General features: G+C 38.8%; 2 protein-coding genes across 3 annotated transcripts; one reads left to right on the forward strand and one right to left on the reverse strand.

The window, feature by feature from the left end:
* Positions 1-320: 320 nt before the first annotated feature.
* On the reverse strand, positions 321-11106 carry nmur3 (neuromedin U receptor 3). 2 transcript variants are annotated; one of them, XM_035388995.1, is made up of 4 exons: positions 11044-11106; positions 9125-9290; positions 3612-4552; positions 321-1498 (listed from the first exon to the last, which is right to left on the reverse strand). In XM_035388995.1, the coding sequence occupies exons 3-4, from the start codon at positions 4465-4467 to the stop codon at positions 1107-1109; spliced, it is 1248 nt and encodes a 415-aa protein (XP_035244886.1). In that variant the 5' UTR covers positions 4468-4552; positions 9125-9290; positions 11044-11106; the 3' UTR covers positions 321-1106. The 2 variants fall into 2 exon arrangements, with proteins under 2 accessions (XP_035244886.1, XP_035244884.1); XM_035388993.1 differs by lacking the exon at positions 11044-11106 and having other exon boundaries at positions 9125-9449.
* A 6700-nt stretch (positions 11107-17806) lies between these two features.
* On the forward strand, positions 17807-19372 carry LOC118211614 (guanylin-like). The gene is made up of 3 exons (XM_035388957.1): positions 17807-17963; positions 18295-18487; positions 18786-19372. Exons 1-3 carry the CDS (start codon positions 17892-17894, stop codon positions 18851-18853), a joined length of 333 nt encoding a protein of 110 aa, XP_035244848.1. The 5' UTR covers positions 17807-17891; the 3' UTR covers positions 18854-19372.
* The last annotated feature ends 537 nt before the right edge of the window (positions 19373-19909 follow it).

The following is a 19909-nucleotide window of genomic DNA, read 5'->3' on the forward strand; positions in this document are numbered from 1 at the left end:
ACACTAAATATACACTAAATGAGCCTGTAGGATCTTTAACATAAATCTGAAGAGTATTAGTATTACATTGAAATTTAATTTAGCAACTATATATACAATTACCACCATTAGCTGAAATCTCCTACTATCCCAATATGCCCAGTGAGTAATCCCTTAACAGTGCTAACCCAAAACCGCACATGTGTCCAATGCACTGGTTCTCAAAGATATGTACACTCCCATCAACTTAAGTGAACCACATACTTTAGATTCACTGAAAAAGGGAAAACAGTTTATAACGATACAATACGACAGTTGACGATAACCAAGGACTGGCATTTCCAAGGATGCTGGAAGGTAAATATTTTATTTACAAAGCAAGACAAATAAAGGCTGCTATTCTATACGAAGAGAAAAGACATACAATCTAACAAACTAAGACAAAGAAAGGGAACACAAAGAGAGTACTAATGTATGCCCAAAATGCTCGTATGAGAGAACTATGGTACAAGGAGCACCTCAAGCTTTCCGCACTACATTAATTCAATTTAAATGCTGGGTTTTAATTGTTGATACACTTATGTTGAGTGCCGGACAGTAAACAACAGTGTTAGCTATTAAATGCTGGATTCAGTAATTAAACATATTTTACTTAATCCTCACTTAACATCATCTGAAGTAGCACTCTTCGACAGATTTACAAAATAATCTTTACAGTTAATTTAACCATCCATTCAGACTACCAAGACATTTTGTCAGTGTGCGCTACTTGTGCCAGAAAATCTCCAAGCATCCTACTGGATACGTCACTTGTCTTTCAGATATTATGATACAAGAATTACAGTTCAGAATTTTTGATTGTATTTTGTTCATAAACATGTTTAATGTACTCATTAAGCATATTGAGCCATGTTTAGAGCGATATGGAATACACTATCCTACCAAAGGACCACAATGAGCATGTAACCCGGTTTCAACACCATTATGCTTCTTAAAAATTCTCCATCCTCCAATCCCATTAAGATTCTTGTTGCTTTCCGGATGACATTCTCATATATGTAATCTGTGAAACAAGCCACAATTCACCATGCACATTCATATTTCAAGAGAGGGACAGAGAGAGAGTTTTAGACGTTGGTGGTTTGATCTTCATGTTTCCAGCAGCCGGTGGAGGTGATGAAGGCTGGCACCTGCCTTGAGTCCCCAGCCTGAGTGCAGGTCATGAGGTCCGAGGAGCTCTTGAGGACCTTGGAGACAGGCACAGAGCTGATCCCGCGGAGGGTGTTAGCTTGAGAGCGCATGCAGATCAGTTCGCGGAAGTGCTCTCGAAACCGGGTGGACAGCAGGTTGTAGATGATGGGGTTAATGGCCGAGCTGAGGTAGAAGAGGATACCGGAGAGAATGTGCACGTACTGGAAGACCCCGTGCATGAAATCCGTCCACTGTGTCACAAAGCTCCACAGCAAACGGTCCACGTGGAAGGGGGCCCAACAGATTGCAAATACCAACACGACAACAGCTGCGGAAAGAGAATGAGGGAAAGTGTATGGGTATTGGAAATACTACAGGCAACACGATTCATTCAGAAATATACTATTTGCAACATTGAATTATCAGCGGTACACTGAGATGCTTGCTGACATTAAAAACTATTTCCCCCTAATTTGGAACTTGAGGGGCCAGTAATGCTGAGCGATTACTGTTTTTTTTTTTTTTTTCGATTTAGATTAGGTTTTCGAAATTAATTGCGTTTTTTAATTATTTTTTTTAGAAATATGAATGTACCATGAAATAATGACATTTGAAATTCTTTTTGAATATTTTTTTCCAAAATGTTAAACACAAACTTTTTTTAAAAGGGCTTTAAAACTTTCTACTTTACAAAATTACAATGTTGTGACTGCATATTACAGCAAATCACTTGCATGAATTATCACCACCTTGGTCTTTAAAAATACATGTGAATTTCAGGTGTGTATATTTCATTCTTTTATTTGTTGACTATAATTTATTTCCCTTTTCATACACTATTGGCTCTGGAAGCAAAGATATTTTCTCATTGGCAGGTCAACGTTACCTGTTTTCAGTGTTCCACGCGAGACAAGTTAGCAAGTTAATTAGCAACGTTGACAAATCAATTATTACCATAGTCTATATGATTATAGTCATGCTATCTGATACAAATACAAAGATACACATGAAGAAACAATGACTGCTGAAGACAAGTTAACTTAAAGAACTAATAAATTCTATTCAGATGCTGATAAGGTACTGATAAGATATCAGCCTGAGTAGGTCACCAAGTGCACATGCTTGGAAGAGGTGTGCTGCTCAAACACAATTAAGTCTTTTCCACATTCGGTTGAACCCATTTACAAAAATGGGTGGCAATCTATAAAGGTAGATAGCAAGGATATTGCCACTGCAGTAACTGCAACAAAAATATCATCTTATTATAGCACGAAAGAAAATCGTCATTTGAATTAGATACTTATTCAGTATCCGAATATACCTGAGAATGTAAAACCATTATCATTGTACATTACCATTACCATTGTAAAACCTGTGCCAGTGCCAGTGCCACCTTGCAAAGCCCAATCAACAGCCAGAGAAATAACCCTATTACACAGATTGTATATCGTGTCTCAAATTCGGTTGCACACTCACCCGTACATAAAATAAAGATATGACTTTCTAGAATTAAAAACAAATTTGAAATGGCAATGGAATAAAAAATACACATTAGCACCTAAGCTTGCCACAAAATATTGTCCTTCATAGTAAAAGACATTTGTTTGAAAATAAACTGATCTACTCTCAATATCCCTAAATGAATGTCTGCTAGCGAATGTTTCTACATGTGGCTTCCACATTGACTCATCACGAAGAAGTGTCATAAAATGTTACCAGTTTTGTGACATATCCATACATTTCAGTAGGCCACAGGCCACACATTCAAACAAAAAGACTGCTATCTTCACTAAATCTATGTTAGATAATGTAACTGACCGGTTTCATCAATAACATTTTCCAATGGACAGCGGGAAAGAGCTGCTGGACATTAATGCAACAGGGTCAAATTGAATAAGCATCAAGCTGTACTTCATTTGATGATGATATTCATAACTACTAGGGCTGGGACCACATATCAATCTATCAATAATTATCGATAACTCAGTCAAATCAATAAGTAACATAACTTTTTTTTTTTTGGATAAATAAATATTCTGCACACCTATCACTAACCCAAACAATCACCACACATGTACTGAATGGAACATGGCTATGGCTATGCCAAAATGGTGCTTTGTTTCACTACATTGGATCACTACATTAGGGTATCCTTCCATGCGGTAGGATACAGTCTGATTTCTCGATTAGTCCCATGTACGGGTAGTCCTATGGCTGTGGCCAGCCTCCTTAAATAACCACGGTAGCACTACTACTTCATCTTTACATTCTCGGCACGCTCCGTTTTACCTTTGGTCATCTATGATTGTGTGTGGGTAAAATGAAGATATCTACTGGTGCCCTAATCAAATCATGGCTCAAATGCAGCAGATTGTCCTCTGAGAAAACATGAAAATGAGTTGCACTAAAGTAGTTTGCGGAGCAATAAAGGACGAACTCACAGAGCATCTTGGTGACCTGCCTCCTCCTCCTGCTCTCCAGTTGGATCTTCCAGCTGGTGTCAGAGCTGCAGTTCTTTCCCAGGGTCCCCTGCGGCTGCCTCCTCTCATGGCCCAGCCGGCAACAAATGACCATGTACAGCACGCAGATGACCGTCATGGGGACCAGGTAGAAGAGCACCGTGGTGACCAGGACGACCAGGTTGTACATCCAGCGTGGCTTGAGCAGGATGCAGGTGGCCGACTCGGCAACCCTCTCCGGCAGGTACAGGTAGTAGATACCGTGGAGGGAGGTGTTGGGCACGGCGCATGCCAGGGAACCCACCCACACCGCGCTGATGACTCGGTGGGCGTGCTTGTTGGTGACGATGTAGCGGGTCTTGAGCGGGTGCACCACGGCCACGTATCTCTCCACACTCAGCGCCATCACGTTGAGCACGGAGGCGAAGCAGACCGTCTCGAAGAGGAAGGTCTTGAAGTAGCACCCGCCCTCGCCGAAGGGGAAGGGGTAGTTCTGCCACAGGTCGTAAATCTCCAGCGGCATTCCCAGCAGGAGCACCAGCAGATCGGACATAGCCAGGCTGAAGAGGTACAGGTTGGTGGGGGTCCTCATCTTCCTGTGCTTGCAGATGACTGCGCAGGTGAGGAGGTTGCCGGTGACCCCTGTGATGAAAATGAGAAGGTAGGCGATGGAGACCGGAAGGCAGAAGGACGACCTCTTGGGCCCCAAGATGTTCAGGAGGATTTCGTCGATCATCGAGTGCCGGTAGTCCCCACTGACGTTTCTCGTAAGGTTGCAGTAAACACGGCCGAGCTCTGAGCAGTTCTGCCAGATGTCCTCTAAACTGTTGTATTCCATCTCAGAGAAGAGAGCTTTCGCCTGAAGCCTGAAGCTAGCGGAGCAGGATGTCTGTGCTTGGTAACCTGTCCTGTTCCGGTGTCTCCTAAAAGACAAATGTGTGTTTTCATAATGGCATCACAAGGTAACACAATGCCACTCTTCCATTCTCACCTTGTCTCCCCAAACCAACATGTGCCAGTGAAACAAATTAATAATTTCACATCATAAACTGCTTTTGCATCATGTGCCCATAATGCACACAATATACAGTAAGCTGTGTGCGGTAGGGTAAAAGACGCCAAGCGACGCCACATAAATCAGATCAGGTTGTGCCAATCTCCCCAAGCACATAGGTGTAGCTTATGTCAACAAAGTACAATCATCAATTTCACATCAAAGGGGATACTTGAAGGGGCTACTTCTATGTCTTGTCTTGTCACTCTTGTCTACACTGGTTTCATTTGCTTTTGTTTTATGACATCTTTTTCCAATGGGTTTTCCAATAGGCGGCATTTGTAATACAACTCTGTGTAGTTGTTATACTGTTGTATTTTTGCTTGAATCATTAATTGTGATATAATGAGAAATGTCCATACTGCTTAATCATATTTTATCTCACAATTACTTTCAAGATGCAAAACTACTATTTAAAAATGTCCTTATCAAACAGGCCGACTACCACAATGCAAGATAATTAATTGTGAGAAGGGGGAAGAGACAAAAGGTGCTGGAACATCCACAAAACTATTTTCTCTTTGTTCTTCTACGTAGACCTATGGCAGTCTCAAATTCATCAATAAACTCCACAATGTCAAGCCAGTTTTTTCTTGTGTTTTCATGTTTTAAATAGCCCTTATCCCAAATTTACAAACTTCCAAATCTACTAAATGAATTAGTCAATCTTTCCCTCATCACATGTACTCAGTAGAAGACACACAGAAAAATATTTTATTCATAAGGCATGGTTTGGGAACAATCAACAAACCTATTAAGCTCCTGAACTTTTAATATCTGTGGCTGGAGAACTTGCATTTAGAGCTCATCTTATCCACTGGACTTCTGCTTGTGTCCCGCATGGTGCCACCTCTATATTCACTTCAACTATATTAAATGATCAAATTTAGTAAAAATTGTTTTATCATCATAAAGATAAGCATTTTAGCTTAGGGACACCCCAATAACATCCCACGTTTTGAATGCAATTATAATAATGGCTGGTGGAAAACATTCTCAAGTCAGATAATTTTCATCACTAATCTTATATTATGCCCCTCTAGCAAACAATGAGATTAAATATATCTGAGGAATCAAACAGGCTTGGAGAAATTGGTTAATGTTTCCATTTAACTTAATATATTTCAGCTCACAAACAGTGGTGACTCTTCTTTCCTTCATTTCTAGGCTATGTCATTTGATCAGTATTTCAGTTGTGTATTTTAAAAATCATCCCAACCCCTTCTACAAATCTAACAGAGACAGCAGTGATTCTTTTTCTGAGGGCTTAATTTTATTTCTACCAGGACAGTAGAAAAATGCAAAGGCTGGTTTACATAGGTGACATAGCTCAGGAGGTAAGAGTGGTTGTCTGGCAGTCGGAGGGTTGCCAGTTCAATCCCTGCCCTGGGCGTGTCAAAGTGTCCCTCAGCAAGATACCTAACTGCTCTGGTGAATGAGAGGCATCAATTTTTACAATAAAAATTGTAAAAAATTTGGATAAAAGTGCTATATAAATGCAGTCCATTTACCATTTAATTAGCTGATTATTAATATTTCTGCTGTTTTGCACTTGTACAGAAGGGAACAAGTGATGTGCCAGCATCTTCATCAATGTTCTAGAGCAAATTTAATTGCAGAAACACTTCTCTGTGCCACACGAGAAAGAAATATAGACCGGATGCTTATTGCAAAGCTGTGCTGCAGCGGTCTACACCCAGTCTGCACCATGTTTGCGTCTGATGTAGACAGCCTCCTCCACTGCCATTACTGTGGGTTCAGTTCACTAACAGACACCTTAGACAAACAAGTCTGTTGCTGCAGACTTTCCAATCAGTTGTCTTGACATTCAGTCACAGCAGATCAACACAGATCGACTGGCTGTCTAGTTATAGTACAGCTTGGAATCCTGTTTTATATGCTTTATTAAGACAGAACGTGTTTTATAATGGCATATCTATTAGTATATATGAAATATACAGGATATATAATTTTATTTTTCCCTTACATTTAGCTAACGTACATTTCAGAATTTAGAACTCTTATCCAGAGCAATTCACACGGACTACAAATTTACACACAGTCTGCATACAGCTAGATTACATTACATTACATGACAGGCATTTATCAGATGCTCATATCCAGAGTGACTTACACAACTTTTACATAGCATTTATATTGCATCCATTTATACAGCTGGATATAACTGAAGCAATGCAGGTTAAGTACCTTTCTCAAGGGTACAACGGCAGTGTCCTACCCAGGAATCGAACCTGTGACCTTTAGTTCCTTCCTTACCCATTATACTACACTGTCGATATGGCTCGATATTTTACTCAAGCAATTCAGGTTAATGATCTTGCTCGAGGATACAATCCCTGCTGGGAACTGAACACATGGAATTTCAGTTACAAGCCCAGTTGCCAATTCATTACAATACACTACGCTACATTACATTGCCCAAATGGCCAATCAAAATTAAGTACTCTCAGTGGTGTAGTACAGCAATAGTTGGGATTAAATAAAAAATGTACTATTCCTTCTTGTTCTTCAAATCAATGATATCACCAGTTAGGAACAATTAAAGACAAAATTCACATTCTGAAAGGTCAGACTGTCTGGTAAGCAGCACCAGACTAGACAGAGCTTATGCAATTCAGTATAAATGAAATATAAATCTCTGACAGCTAAGACCCTCCACAACAAGACCTAACGTACAGAATTTATTTGATTTTAATATTGCAACATCTGGCTTTCACACGTTATTTACTTTAGCAGCCACTGGCACTTTAGAAACCAAGAAGCATATGAGGAGGAGAAAGATGAAGACTTGTATCCAAAGCTACAGGTGCATATAAGCAATATTAGGCTCAGATAAAACACCCTTTGGCCCACCTAGAAATGGTACAATATAATTATCGCCAGTCAGCCTCAGCGCTGTTTAAATGACAGTTCATCATTGGTCAGCCCGCCTTTCGAGTCCCCTCTGAATCAGCTGTGCTACTTCATCCATGACACCGGTGATGTATTCACAATAATCAGCTGATACTGATTCTGGGGAGATTCTGCCATGTTGAAATAGCATAAGCCCCCAGAGCCCAGCATCATTCCTTCAACTGACATTCTGTTAAAACCCACTCTTTGTGTGAAGAAGCAGCGTTGACAGAAGAGGCAGGAAGAGTCTAGGGGCCCTGACAATCTTCCCTGATAATCTCCAACTCAGACTGGGACTTCACTTGGGAAATGTGGGCATCACTGCTTAGTAGAGACTACTGAGAAAGAAACAAACTATCATCAAATAAGTAGGTTAAGTTTTGCAAAAGACATTTGATACTTTTAGTCCTGATGCTTAGTTGTATTTTTTGTGTATTGAAAGCAGTGAAATGATCTGAATACAAGCTGGTCACATGCAATAAAATACAAGCCTTCAGTGGTGGTTCTCACCTGTTGTGCCCAACAAGAATATAATTGATGCTTCTACAACTCAGTGAACATTTATGTGGTGAAAAGTCAGTTGAAAAGGCAGTGAACCTCCATCTAGGCGTTCAGGTGAAAACCCAGCTACATTTGGTTGAAAAGAGGAAGTTTTCTAGCCATCTAGGATGTAGCCCAGCTAAACGCATGTAAAGCCTGAGCTGTATTGGGGCTATCTTACTTAGTTCATGTCAAAATGTCTCTCGACCTAAATTTCCATCCCTCTAGACATCTAGATTCAAGCTTTTACTCACTGGCAAGAGATGCTAAATCAGTTTTTCTTTTTAACCTTTATCCCTTTATTAGAAAATATGCACATAAACAATTAATAAATAAAAATGTATCCTTTACTGGTGCTCTTTAAAATCAGTATGCCAATCTAAAAGCTAATTTAAAAAACACTTGATTGCCATATTTCACATAGGGTGCAACAGAAGGGTCATATCCAGCAACACCAGAAACATAATACTCTGCAAAAATTTATTAAACCTTCGCAAATATGCCAATGTACTCTGTCTAGTAATAATTCTAGAGGGGAAAATTCTAGTGGAGTCATTTTCTCCACTGTCAACTGGTACAATGTATAGCCTAGAGAAGAGTTTATTTTATACCCTTATTTGTATATAATTAAGCCAATACTACAGATAAATCACCTGTTATCACACCTCGGAGTCCAGGGCGATTCACATCAGTGAAATATGCATTAAAATTTATATCTGAGGCTCACAATAACTGCTGTTCAGAACTCGAACAGCTTCAGTTTACATTCCATAATTCCCGCGACTGCGACTGTACAGTTCTTTCACTGACACTAGAAGAGCGAAAGGGGTGTTTCATTTCATGATCACTTTTGTAGTCATGTGCTGTAATGACTTTCTACAATAAGAAAGATCCATACACATCACTCACATCACTTAAAAATAATACTTATAGCCCTAAATAAATTGTATACAACACATGCTAAAATACAAACTATGAAATGACTAACCGTGGTCCTCGTCAACATCTGCTGCAAGATCTCGGAGCTGAGCTGTGACACTTCTCCATGGAGAACAAATCTTTCAGCCTTGACGATGTGCTTCCCGGCTCACGGTAAGAAGCAGTTCGTGCCGCTTTCCTCACTGGTTTCCAGAATTAGCCCAGTGTTTCGTTATCTAGGGGTCACAATAAAATAAAAGAGCAAACACAATATCAAATCACTCATAAAAGGAAAACACAATACAACTTCAATCGCTGCTCGCGTTCAGCACGCTTCCTTCACGCTGCAGTGGCTTTGCAAGTTCGCAACTCCTCGGTGTGGACGCGATGATTGCGTTTCCCCCTACGACTCAACACTATGGCCACGTGAACGCTACCGTGCTAAATGCTTCAAAGAACAATGCAAACAAAATAATAAATAAATAGAAATACGTGGTCAGTATGTTTTTAGGAATCTGCATCTCTGCACAGGTCTTATTTGCGAACAGAAAATTAAGTGCATTAATATTAATATCCAAAAGACACCGGCGATTTCTGTTAGAAAAAGGAAAGCTGTGACTAACCTGTGACGCTATCAATGGACCAGATTTACTTTTTGAGGTCAGATAGAGTTATAGGTGGCGACAATTTGTTTGCATAATGTGTAACACGTTTATGATAATATATTCTTGTCGCAATTTATTTTAACACATTTTATACTCATTTTAGACAAAAGAAGCGCACACACCACAAAAACAATTTGCTCTTCCCTCATTTTAATGCTGTATTAAAATATCTATTGGAGTGTGGCAGGCAGCTCGTGACGAGCAGTAATACATTGATGGATGTCCTTCACTGCTTGCAGAATGCAACCTCTTAGTATTCTTAATGTTGAGAAAGGCTCATTGTTTTATATCATTCTGCCATTTGTACCATATTACACCGGGCCAACTGAAAAAAGCTTGATACAGTGCAGACAGCTTTCCCAATATAGTCGATAATAGACACAGATATAAAAATTTGTATTTGGGTATAAATGGGTAGTAGCTTTATATTGTCAATTCCATTTTATGTGTATTATCTATTTGCTGCGAATGTGTCCACACAATTTTTTTTCTCACTGGACAGCATTTTAGAGACAGGTTTCTGAACCAAAAATAATCACCTGAACAAAATATTTTCTCTACCGTTCTACTTTCCACAATGTTAAAAGTATGTAAATTAATGTAAATTGCCTACTCATTATCATGCATATCACAGACATTAGTCATCGAAAAAAATATTGACTTTGATGTCCATTACGTCCCGACTCATTTGCCATTCGATTCTGTCTAATCATGCACTGGCACTTTAAGAACTCTAATGTGATAGTAGTAGTTATTTAGACTTATTATTTTAAATGTATTTTTTGATTAAATGAAATCATACAGCTTGTTCTCGTGTTTTTGAAGTCATTTTGTTCAAGATACATTTAATATATATTTTTATATATTTTTTAATTTATTTGCCCCGAGGGAAATTTGACTTCAACACAATGCTACTGCACAAACACTGACGCATAAACATTGCACAAGCCTTTATCAAGCATAAGCCTTTTTGAATCAAGTCACGTTCATTTAATATATACAATATATTGGACATTGTCCTACACAGCACTGTGATTCAAGAGGAGATTGGGTTACGGAGTACATAGTGCACACTTGCACACTGGGAACCATTTAGATTCATTTAGATGGGAAGAAATCACCGCTAAACCCTCCCCAACCGATAAATGAATGAGATTATATTCATAAAGAAGGTGTAACAGATTGCTACCTCAGCAGCCAAAATAATACAGTTTAGCACCAAACTGTGTTTTGGTCAGTCATACGCAGTCTAGGCTTTTAGTGAAGTTATACCTCCCAAAGGGAATTTTAACTGGTATCAAATAAGAAAGGATGGTCGTCTTACTGTCATTGTGCGCTGTAAAAATTGGATGCAATTTGACCACAGGAGGGCGCTGAGAGCTCAGGCCACGCTCTCCTCTGCAGCTTCACTCACGTTTTGGTAATCAGTGAAACATCTGCAGTAGAAACTTAATGAGCACCGCTTTCTTGTATGGAGGAGCAGGAGAACCGGGATTAGATTTCTGGAGTCGTCTGTGCAAGAAAATGGGTTCATGTTATCCTAATGGTCTCATTTAGGGCAGAAAAGGTATACGCTGAATTTCTACACAGTATCACCCGATGACAAACACGGCAACAAACCACGGCTGCAAGTGTTCATTTCCTTCTTCACAATTCTAGTATGTTGTTGTATTTTGGTGACTGCTGTTCTTTTTATTTATTTATTTATTTATTTAAGAGCATTAATTTTTAAGTCAAATATCCGTTGTATCCATTTTCTATTTTTCCAAATACGGAATGTCCAATCATACATGTAGGTCTGACCCATCACTACAACACCTTCTGTTCCAGGAGAGCGCAGACATGCCTGTGCTTTCCTCTGAAGCACGTACGACCAGTCACTGCTTATTTTGCCCCTGCCCTAACAGCCCCTAAGATTCATTAACTGCAGATGCTGGCCTTGATTTCAAGGTTAAAATAAAATCCGTTTCACAAAAAGAGTTAATATTTCATTTGTTCAGGCTTTTATTTTATCATATGTTGGTCTATTGTCAGGGTTCCCAGGGCAACTTAAAAGTTACAAGAGGGATCTTCTCGCTATGACGCAGGTAACCACAGATAACACCAGACTGTCTTGGCTCTCAGTCATCAATTTGGTTCTGTGGTGCTATAATACGTTTTTACAGGTTGATAAGGTTTACAGGTTGATTTATTTTGTTAAACTGTTACTCCCTGCATCAAGGTTGTATTTTAAATCCTTTGAGAGAAAAGTTAAAACCTGAAGAGAATGAGTTCCATCCTGTTTCAGCGGCACTCAATCACATACACACACACACACACACACATGCACGCAGACCACTCATTGACAAAAAGGCAGCCAGTAATGGATGCAGAAATCATTGATTGGAGGTTTTAATACACAACAATGGAAACCTAATTTTTTATTGCCTTCTTTCTTGGAAAAACGTGGCATTCAAAGCTATCTGGCCTTTATATGGCAGTTCAGCGTCTTTACAAACCCACAGAGACTGTTATGTGTGATATTTTACAAAAGAATTGTCACTAACAGCATAATGTTCTCTGAACAGCTGTCTTAGTCAAATTTGCAACAAGGCTTGAACTATTATTTTTAACGTGTCTGAGGAAAACGAATATACACACCAGCACATTGGTATTTTCCCCAAATAATTTGATAAAATAAAACAGAACAAGGTGTTGACTGTGAGGGACTCCGCTTGGCTATCTGCTTTCATGGCAGAAAATAATTTCTTGCAGCATTCTATGGTCACATTATGGATTCTGCCTCCAAATATTACTGCGAGACATTTTATATTAGTACGTAAATATTTTTGATGGCAACATCCTGTCATATAAACAGTTTGATTGCAACACATATGTCACATCTTCGGATTTCTCAGGGAATTGTGCCTGATTGTAGTTGTGATCGATTAGTCAGATAAGGCTTTTTGTAACAGCCCTGGTGCAAGGCAGGACCCGGTGCTATCTTTCCAGTTTCCTACATTAGAGATTAGATAGCTGAATACCCAGTGCTCACCTCATCACAAAGAGCTCACAGAAAAAACCTTTAAATGAAATATGACTCTGAAATGATGCCGTTTGTAGAACATTAAAATATATATTTTGTTAAATTCAAAAATATAATACAATAACACAATTGAAAAAATATCCATGTAAAAAAAATGAAGAAATGCTTATCAATGTATAGTATGTTAACCCATTTTAAGCCATATCTGAGCCAGAAAAATCAACAGCCTGTTTTAACAGTAGAAATAATATTTGTGAAAGAGCTTGTGAAATCGCTAGTGCATGCATTTACCCGAATCTAACAAATAAACAATGTTACTGAAGATCATATTATGTTATAATCAGATTAGTTCTAATCGAAAGGATAGAAACCTTGGCTGAAGTCTGAATAGTCTAATAGTTTTTTACAGTATGTCAAGGTGTGGAATGTGCATGCATAATACCTTACGTATGCAACACCATCTGGCATAGAAGGTGCCATGTGTATACTATTTTTGAATCCTGACACTTCTTTTTTTAGTGACAACAGATATTAAGCTTGCAATTTACTTGTCTCTACGCACTTCTAGCCCCTGAAGGACATCTCCTGAATGATAATACAGACAGCATGCATTGGTCTGTTTACCATAAGGCACACTGGTTGTTGAAGAGTGCAATGTCTTCCCTATTCCTCCAGACTTTCCACAGGTTACACATCAATCGTATGATGCGTGGCTCACCGCCATTGTCGTCACCGGCGCTCATATTCTTCACATTGACTCCTGCGTTTACAGATTTACAAGACAGAAATTGGGACGTGAACGTAAAACGTATTTTACAAGCAATGATTTACACATATGGTGTTTACATTTTTATAGACCTACATCGTAATTTATGATAGTTTCCACCACCAGCCACTGCAGACTGTCAAATTGTAATGTGTACAGCACTTTATGCCTTTGTTTCAGTGGCGTCACAATCTAATTTAACACTTTTGTGAATTATGCAACCATTTCGAGAAGTTAGCACAGACAATGTATGGGAATTACCAATCCCCAATCACTTGGTTTCCTCTTGGCCATGTAAAAAATCGCTTTTGGGTATGTATTTACTTTACTTCTTGCTTATTATCAAGCTATTGTCAAATTCACAAATGCCTCTCATGGGAAGCATGAATGCAATTTTATTTTAAAAAAACTTTTATCCTACTATCGTAATATATTTTCTATATAGCCAATGTGTCTATGTTTTTGCTCATTACAGCAATTTCTTTTTCAAAGCCAGAAAGCACAGATATCCATGCACTCTCCTCTGAAGCATGTAATATCATGCACTGCTTCTTTTGGCTCACAGTTTGAGACTGAAGCAGACACTGCATGTGCAACTCTCTCTCATTCTGTGCCACACTGTGGTCAATTATACCCCACTCTAGCGGCTGCTGGCCAAAGTGATACCAGACTGTGGGGCCGAACTACTCCACAATTTCAGATTTTCAATCAAACAACATACTTGTGAAATGCCTCATTTATGAATGAATGACTAACAGTGCAGTAAATCTGTTCACATACTTCAGGCAGTGTGTGTGGACCCTCAGGGAAGTTTCGTCCAGTCTACTTCCTTTGTAGTGTCTTTAAGGGAAATGGAGCGGTAGATGAAAGTTTGTACAAACAAAATTGTGTATGCAGTGCACACAAAAAACATTATGCATTAACTGTTTTTTGAAGCTCCCATGATCAGTACCCTTGAGTGAGTTTGTCACTGAAAGAAGCACGTTTGCTGTCCGTATTTTGCCTCTGAGGTGTCAGCGTGTCCGTCTGAATGGTTGATCATTTACTCTTGTCCTAGTGAATGCCAACTCACCCAGCGTCAACTTCCTGGGACTTCTCCTCACAGCTCCCCCTCCACATCCAGAGAAACAACATCTTCTCAGTCCAATTCCCTGGAAACAGCAAATATATCATTTGCCTTGACATACAAGAAATGAAAATCACAAAATATCCTGTATGTAGTGACGCCAGGAAGGGAGTCGGTGCGCTGTGCACCAGGGGGCAGTGCCAGCCCTAGTCACAGGTATGGCAGCAGCTGGGGCTCATTGTAATCATTACAATGGCTATTTATTGCCTAATGAATTGCGTAATAAAAGGCTTTTTTTTCTCAATGGCTGCTGGCGTTGGTCATTTCTGTTTCCTGTTTTCTGTTGTGGAGTGGGTTATGACATGAACAAGCCCTCTGCAGCCTTTCCTGCTTAAGTTGGTCTTTTTTCTTTTCTCTTTTTTTTTTTTTTTGTTAAATAGCTACGCTTGTAGCCGGTAGATGCATATTGTTCCTCAGTCACCTATGTCAATATCCTGCTATGCAAATCAATCATAATGCACAGTACAATGTTCGCTGTTAAATCAACTCTTAGAGTACATATGGTACACACTGGCCTCATATGTTCTCTTGGAGTTTAGAACTAGACATTTTGCTGTGTGTGAGTCGTAAAAGCCACCCTGGATATTGAATATTTTCTAGTAAAAATAATAAATATAATGTTTTGATCATACCAAACAGTAACACCATCTTTAATTGTTTCTCAGAATTAAAGCCACATAAAAATAAAGTATACAAAAAATAAAAAAATCAGAGGCTGTTTTGTATACTACATAATTAGCAGGTATAATTAAGATGCATTCATACACCTCATAATTCCATATGGAACTCTTCCTTACCAGCATGACTAAGCACTAAAACAGTTAATATATATGAATCAATATAAAAATGAATACACTAGAAATAGCACAAAGACCCAGTGAAATACTATGCAGCTTAAATCACAAAGCATAAAATTAAGATCAGCTTACAAAAACACAACCTAACCCTTTTATTGCATTGTTCAAAACTGGTCAGTAGGTAAATCTTGCGTAAGCAGCCTTTTCATGGTGATTGTTTTGTGGGTTTAAAAGTAATTGCTTTATCTTAAACAAACACTTGCACTGGCTGGTGCTCGACTGCTGTAGACTGATAGTGAGGTTCCCTCCTGAAGCAGACTTTTGGGGTGTGGTATCTGACTACAGAGTGATATTGTGTCCTCACAGGTTCAAACACACGTTCTCAAATGATGGCAGCAGCCAGGTATTACTTATGACTGTTCCATGATTTGTGTCATGCATCTCCTTACCACATATTATGCACTTTCTGTATATATCAGTACCACACAAAAAATACTCCTGGACTGACATATCTGTTGAGGAATTATATAAATTCATGGGTCTCATGGCTTTTCATGGCTTTGCTGAAGCTGGATGACATCTGTTCATACTGGGGACATAGCCACATTTTTTCTGTCATTCCCAGCCTCACTAGTGACTACAGACTAGTGACTGGTGGCGACAAAGGCTCATACAGGAATGGTGCAGTGTATGAAAGCCGATCCTACTAAATGGGGATTCAAACTTTCTGTTTTGGTTGACTCCAGCGATGGCTACCCTGTGGACTATGTGTACACTGTTAAATCAACTTTCCCTTCTGGCACTGGATGTGGGTTTGATTTTGATGTGTCCCTGATTAAGTTGATAATCAGTTGCTTAAAACATTCATTAAAATGATTTTTTGTTATTTGACATTCTGATGTGACTCTGAAGTTTGAATAATCACATTCTCTTCACATGGTCAAATGAAAAAACACAGGACAAATTTACATGAAATAATTTAGGAAACATTGGGTAGCATTGAAATTGAGCTTGTTTCATTTGTGTGAGCTAAGACAGCCAAACGTTGTATCTTGGCCTCATTTTGATATAAATACTTTTAACGGCAGGCCTAGATTTTGCAAGTATTAATTAATGTTTTTTTTTTAGATACTTTACTATGAATCTTTAAAATTCCCATTGAGCAAACACACAAATAAATCACTGAATTCCGAGAAATTTCAGCTCAGACAATAATTAATGAGTGATTAATAGTTGTAAACAGACACATGATCACAAGAAATGCTATTGATGCTAGATGCACATGTGAAGCACATATTTCTCACAGTGGCAATAATCTCACACTTTTACTACCCCTAGTCTATCGTGGATAGAAATACGGTTGTAATAAGATTCTTTTGTGAAAAAGCCATAGAATGTAGAGCTGTGTACCTGGGGATCATGAGTTCAAATCCTGTCTGAAATGCTTGCAATGTTCTTTTGTAAAAAAAAATTTAAAAAAATAAAAAGATCATCTCCACTACATGGGTGTCTAAGATTTAATATTTCATGTGACTCTGGGCAAGGGTATAACTATGGCATATAAAACTGTAAAAAACAGAGAATGGGGGAGAAAATAACATTTTGCAGGTATGTCTTGCACTCAAAATTACGAGAGAACACGTGTATTATACATGACAGTTCAATAGCATTCTGAATCTGAAACACAAATTGCACTAACAGTCTAAACTCAGGCAAATGCACCCTAATGATAGGAATGTGGAATGGAATTACCAACTTTATGGTGAATAGCTCACTAATAACTTTCATTCCTTCAGAGGATCTACCTCTTAATGTACTATATTATTACTACCTAGTTATATTATTACATTAAATTGTTTTATCAAATCTCATCCATATAATCCTAGAATTGCACAGTTCCATAAAACCTTTAACAATGAGAAGGGCTAGAAAACTGTATATCCCTAAAGGTTTTGTCAGCTATTTTAAGTTTTCATGTAAGCTTTCAGCGCAACATGTTTTTATTTCTGTTAGGTTGCAGAGGTTTGAGTGTTAGGCTGTTTGTTTTATCTGAGTGTTTGGCTATTGGATTTCTTTCCAGTTTCAGGTTATCCCCTTGAGCCATGTTAGTTTACGGACTGAAAGTGTGTGCCCTGCTACACTGGGCTATATCATTGATTAACAGAGGCAGACCATGTTTTATGACTCTCACACCAGGGGTGCCTAAAAAGTCACGCTCTGTGAGGTCAGGGGTAATTTATGAAATTTATTTTATGAGATCATAAATCTGAAACTTACACATTAACTACGGAGACCTTTGGTCCGTTACCTGCCCAGCCAATCACCTGCTGTTATGATTCTGAAGTAAACACTTTAAAAGGAGAGGAAGAAGCAGAGCGCAAGGCATAGACTGAGCAAGGTCACAAACAGGAAGACAAGACACAAAGCTATATCAAAAGCGAACCACTCACAGGAGAAGATGAAGCCGATGCTGTCTATCACGACCCTGCTTGTAGCTCTCGCTCTGGTCACCGAAGCCGTCCAAGTGGAAGTATGTAACTGTTCCCTGGGATTTCTTTTCTAGATCATGGTATTATCACAAAGTCTGGCTGGGTTCTGAAAGGTGGATCAAGTCAAAATTTGGGCTTCAGAAAATGTTTCCGACGTAGATGAATTTGCAACGTATAATGTTCAAGTTTTAACTCAATTCATGCCACGTGCCTAATTATCACTTGTTCAGTATTCATCCATAGTGTGTGTGTGCACTCCAAAAAAGGGCAATGACATCATATCTTTGGCTACCAGTTAGGATGCCCTGTGTATGTGTACTTAGTGCAAACAATATTGTTTTCTCATTTTTGTCTCTTTCTCTCTGTTTCCAGGAAGGAGGCTTCAGCTTCCCACTTGATGCAGTGAAAAAACTCGAAGAGCTCATGGGGGTTGACATGACAGTGAAACAGAGCCCTCGCCTGGCAAAGACCAGTACTACGGCCGTCTGTACCAACCCAGGCCTGCCAGCTGTGTTCTTGCCCCTCTGCAAGAGCAAAGGAGCAGCCAATTCTTTCTTCAGACTGGGTAAGCTAAGGGAAGAAATTCAGGAGAAGGGGGGGTGGGGGGGGGCCTGTGATTGTGTGTTCAGCTCCATGTTGGTGAAGGGGGGGCATTGCAGACATACATGTACATTGCTGAAGTGAAAATAATACAAACTTATAAATTTGATATCCTAATGTGTATTATCCATGAAAAATGAACTTCCAGAACCCAGCATCATTGCTCATGATAGGTGTGTTCGTATGCAGGTTCATGGGTGTGTGTGTCATTTATGCGAGATCTGATGAAATGTGACCTCCTGCTCATGTCTCTATATTCCCAGGTTTTGTGGCAGCCCGAGCAGACCTCTGTGAAATCTGTGCGTTCGCTGCCTGCACTGGGTGCCTCTGAAAGTCCTGATCCTGACTGACTGTCACACCCTCCCCCGAGTTTTCATTTCTCCGTTCTTTAAATTAATTTTTAAATTAGCGCACAATTATCTGAGATTTCCTGATAACAATGAGGGAGAAAATATGCTTTTTTTTTTCCTTGTTCATTTTTTTATATCATTTATTAATGCGAACATTTGTTTGGGTTTGTATTGTTTCATGTTTAATTTAATACTCCTATACAAAATCCAACCTTTTACATTGGAATAATGTGCTGAACGTGCGAAAGAAATGTTTTTTTTATTTTTATTTTTCTATTGTTACTTTGGCTGAATTTAGCCATTATATGCTATTTAATGGTTCTTAATTTTGTGTTGTTATCATTGGCTTCCAGAGGCCCAAAAGGTAGCTACTATATATTTAAAATAGCCTTTTTTTATATTTTTGTAAATACAGTATTAGTATTGGGGCCTATTTTAACTTGGTACAATGCCGTTTCTTGGTTCTTCATCATTTTAATAAAATGCTTTAAAAAAGTTGAGTATCTATGTGTGTTATTTTTTAAATATGTTGTTAAAAAGACAACTAGAGAAGCACATTTACATTAACTTTAAATCTGGATGAAAAAATGTCATGTTAAAATGTACATTTTCTTATATAACTGACACCCTACATTGCCTGTTGTATGCAAAATGGTCATTTATAGTGCATTGATGGGTACACTGGGTAAGTGCACCACACGTGTTTGACCACAGTAGGGATGCATAGGAATGACCTGAGAAGCATAGCTGGTGATTCCATATTGGAGAAAATAGGGCAAAACAAATGCTTCCAAAAATATAAACAAAACCTTGTTTATTGTTGTCCAAAGAGCTTACAGACTGATTATGCAGGCTGTTTTTAAACCACGACTAAATCAGACGTGGGATATAGCTGGTGATGCTACTTAAAGGCTTCCACAGCTCCAAAAGTCGATGCTAGGCATTTGCCATTTTTTATTAAGGCATTCCAAATACCATTTTCAATATCATACGATAGATTTTCCAGCTGTTTATTGTTTTTCATTACATGAAAAGAA

This window comes from Anguilla anguilla, chromosome 13 (genome assembly GCF_013347855.1).
Source record: "Anguilla anguilla isolate fAngAng1 chromosome 13, fAngAng1.pri, whole genome shotgun sequence".
In the NCBI taxonomy this organism is placed as follows: domain Eukaryota; kingdom Metazoa; phylum Chordata; class Actinopteri; order Anguilliformes; family Anguillidae; genus Anguilla; species Anguilla anguilla.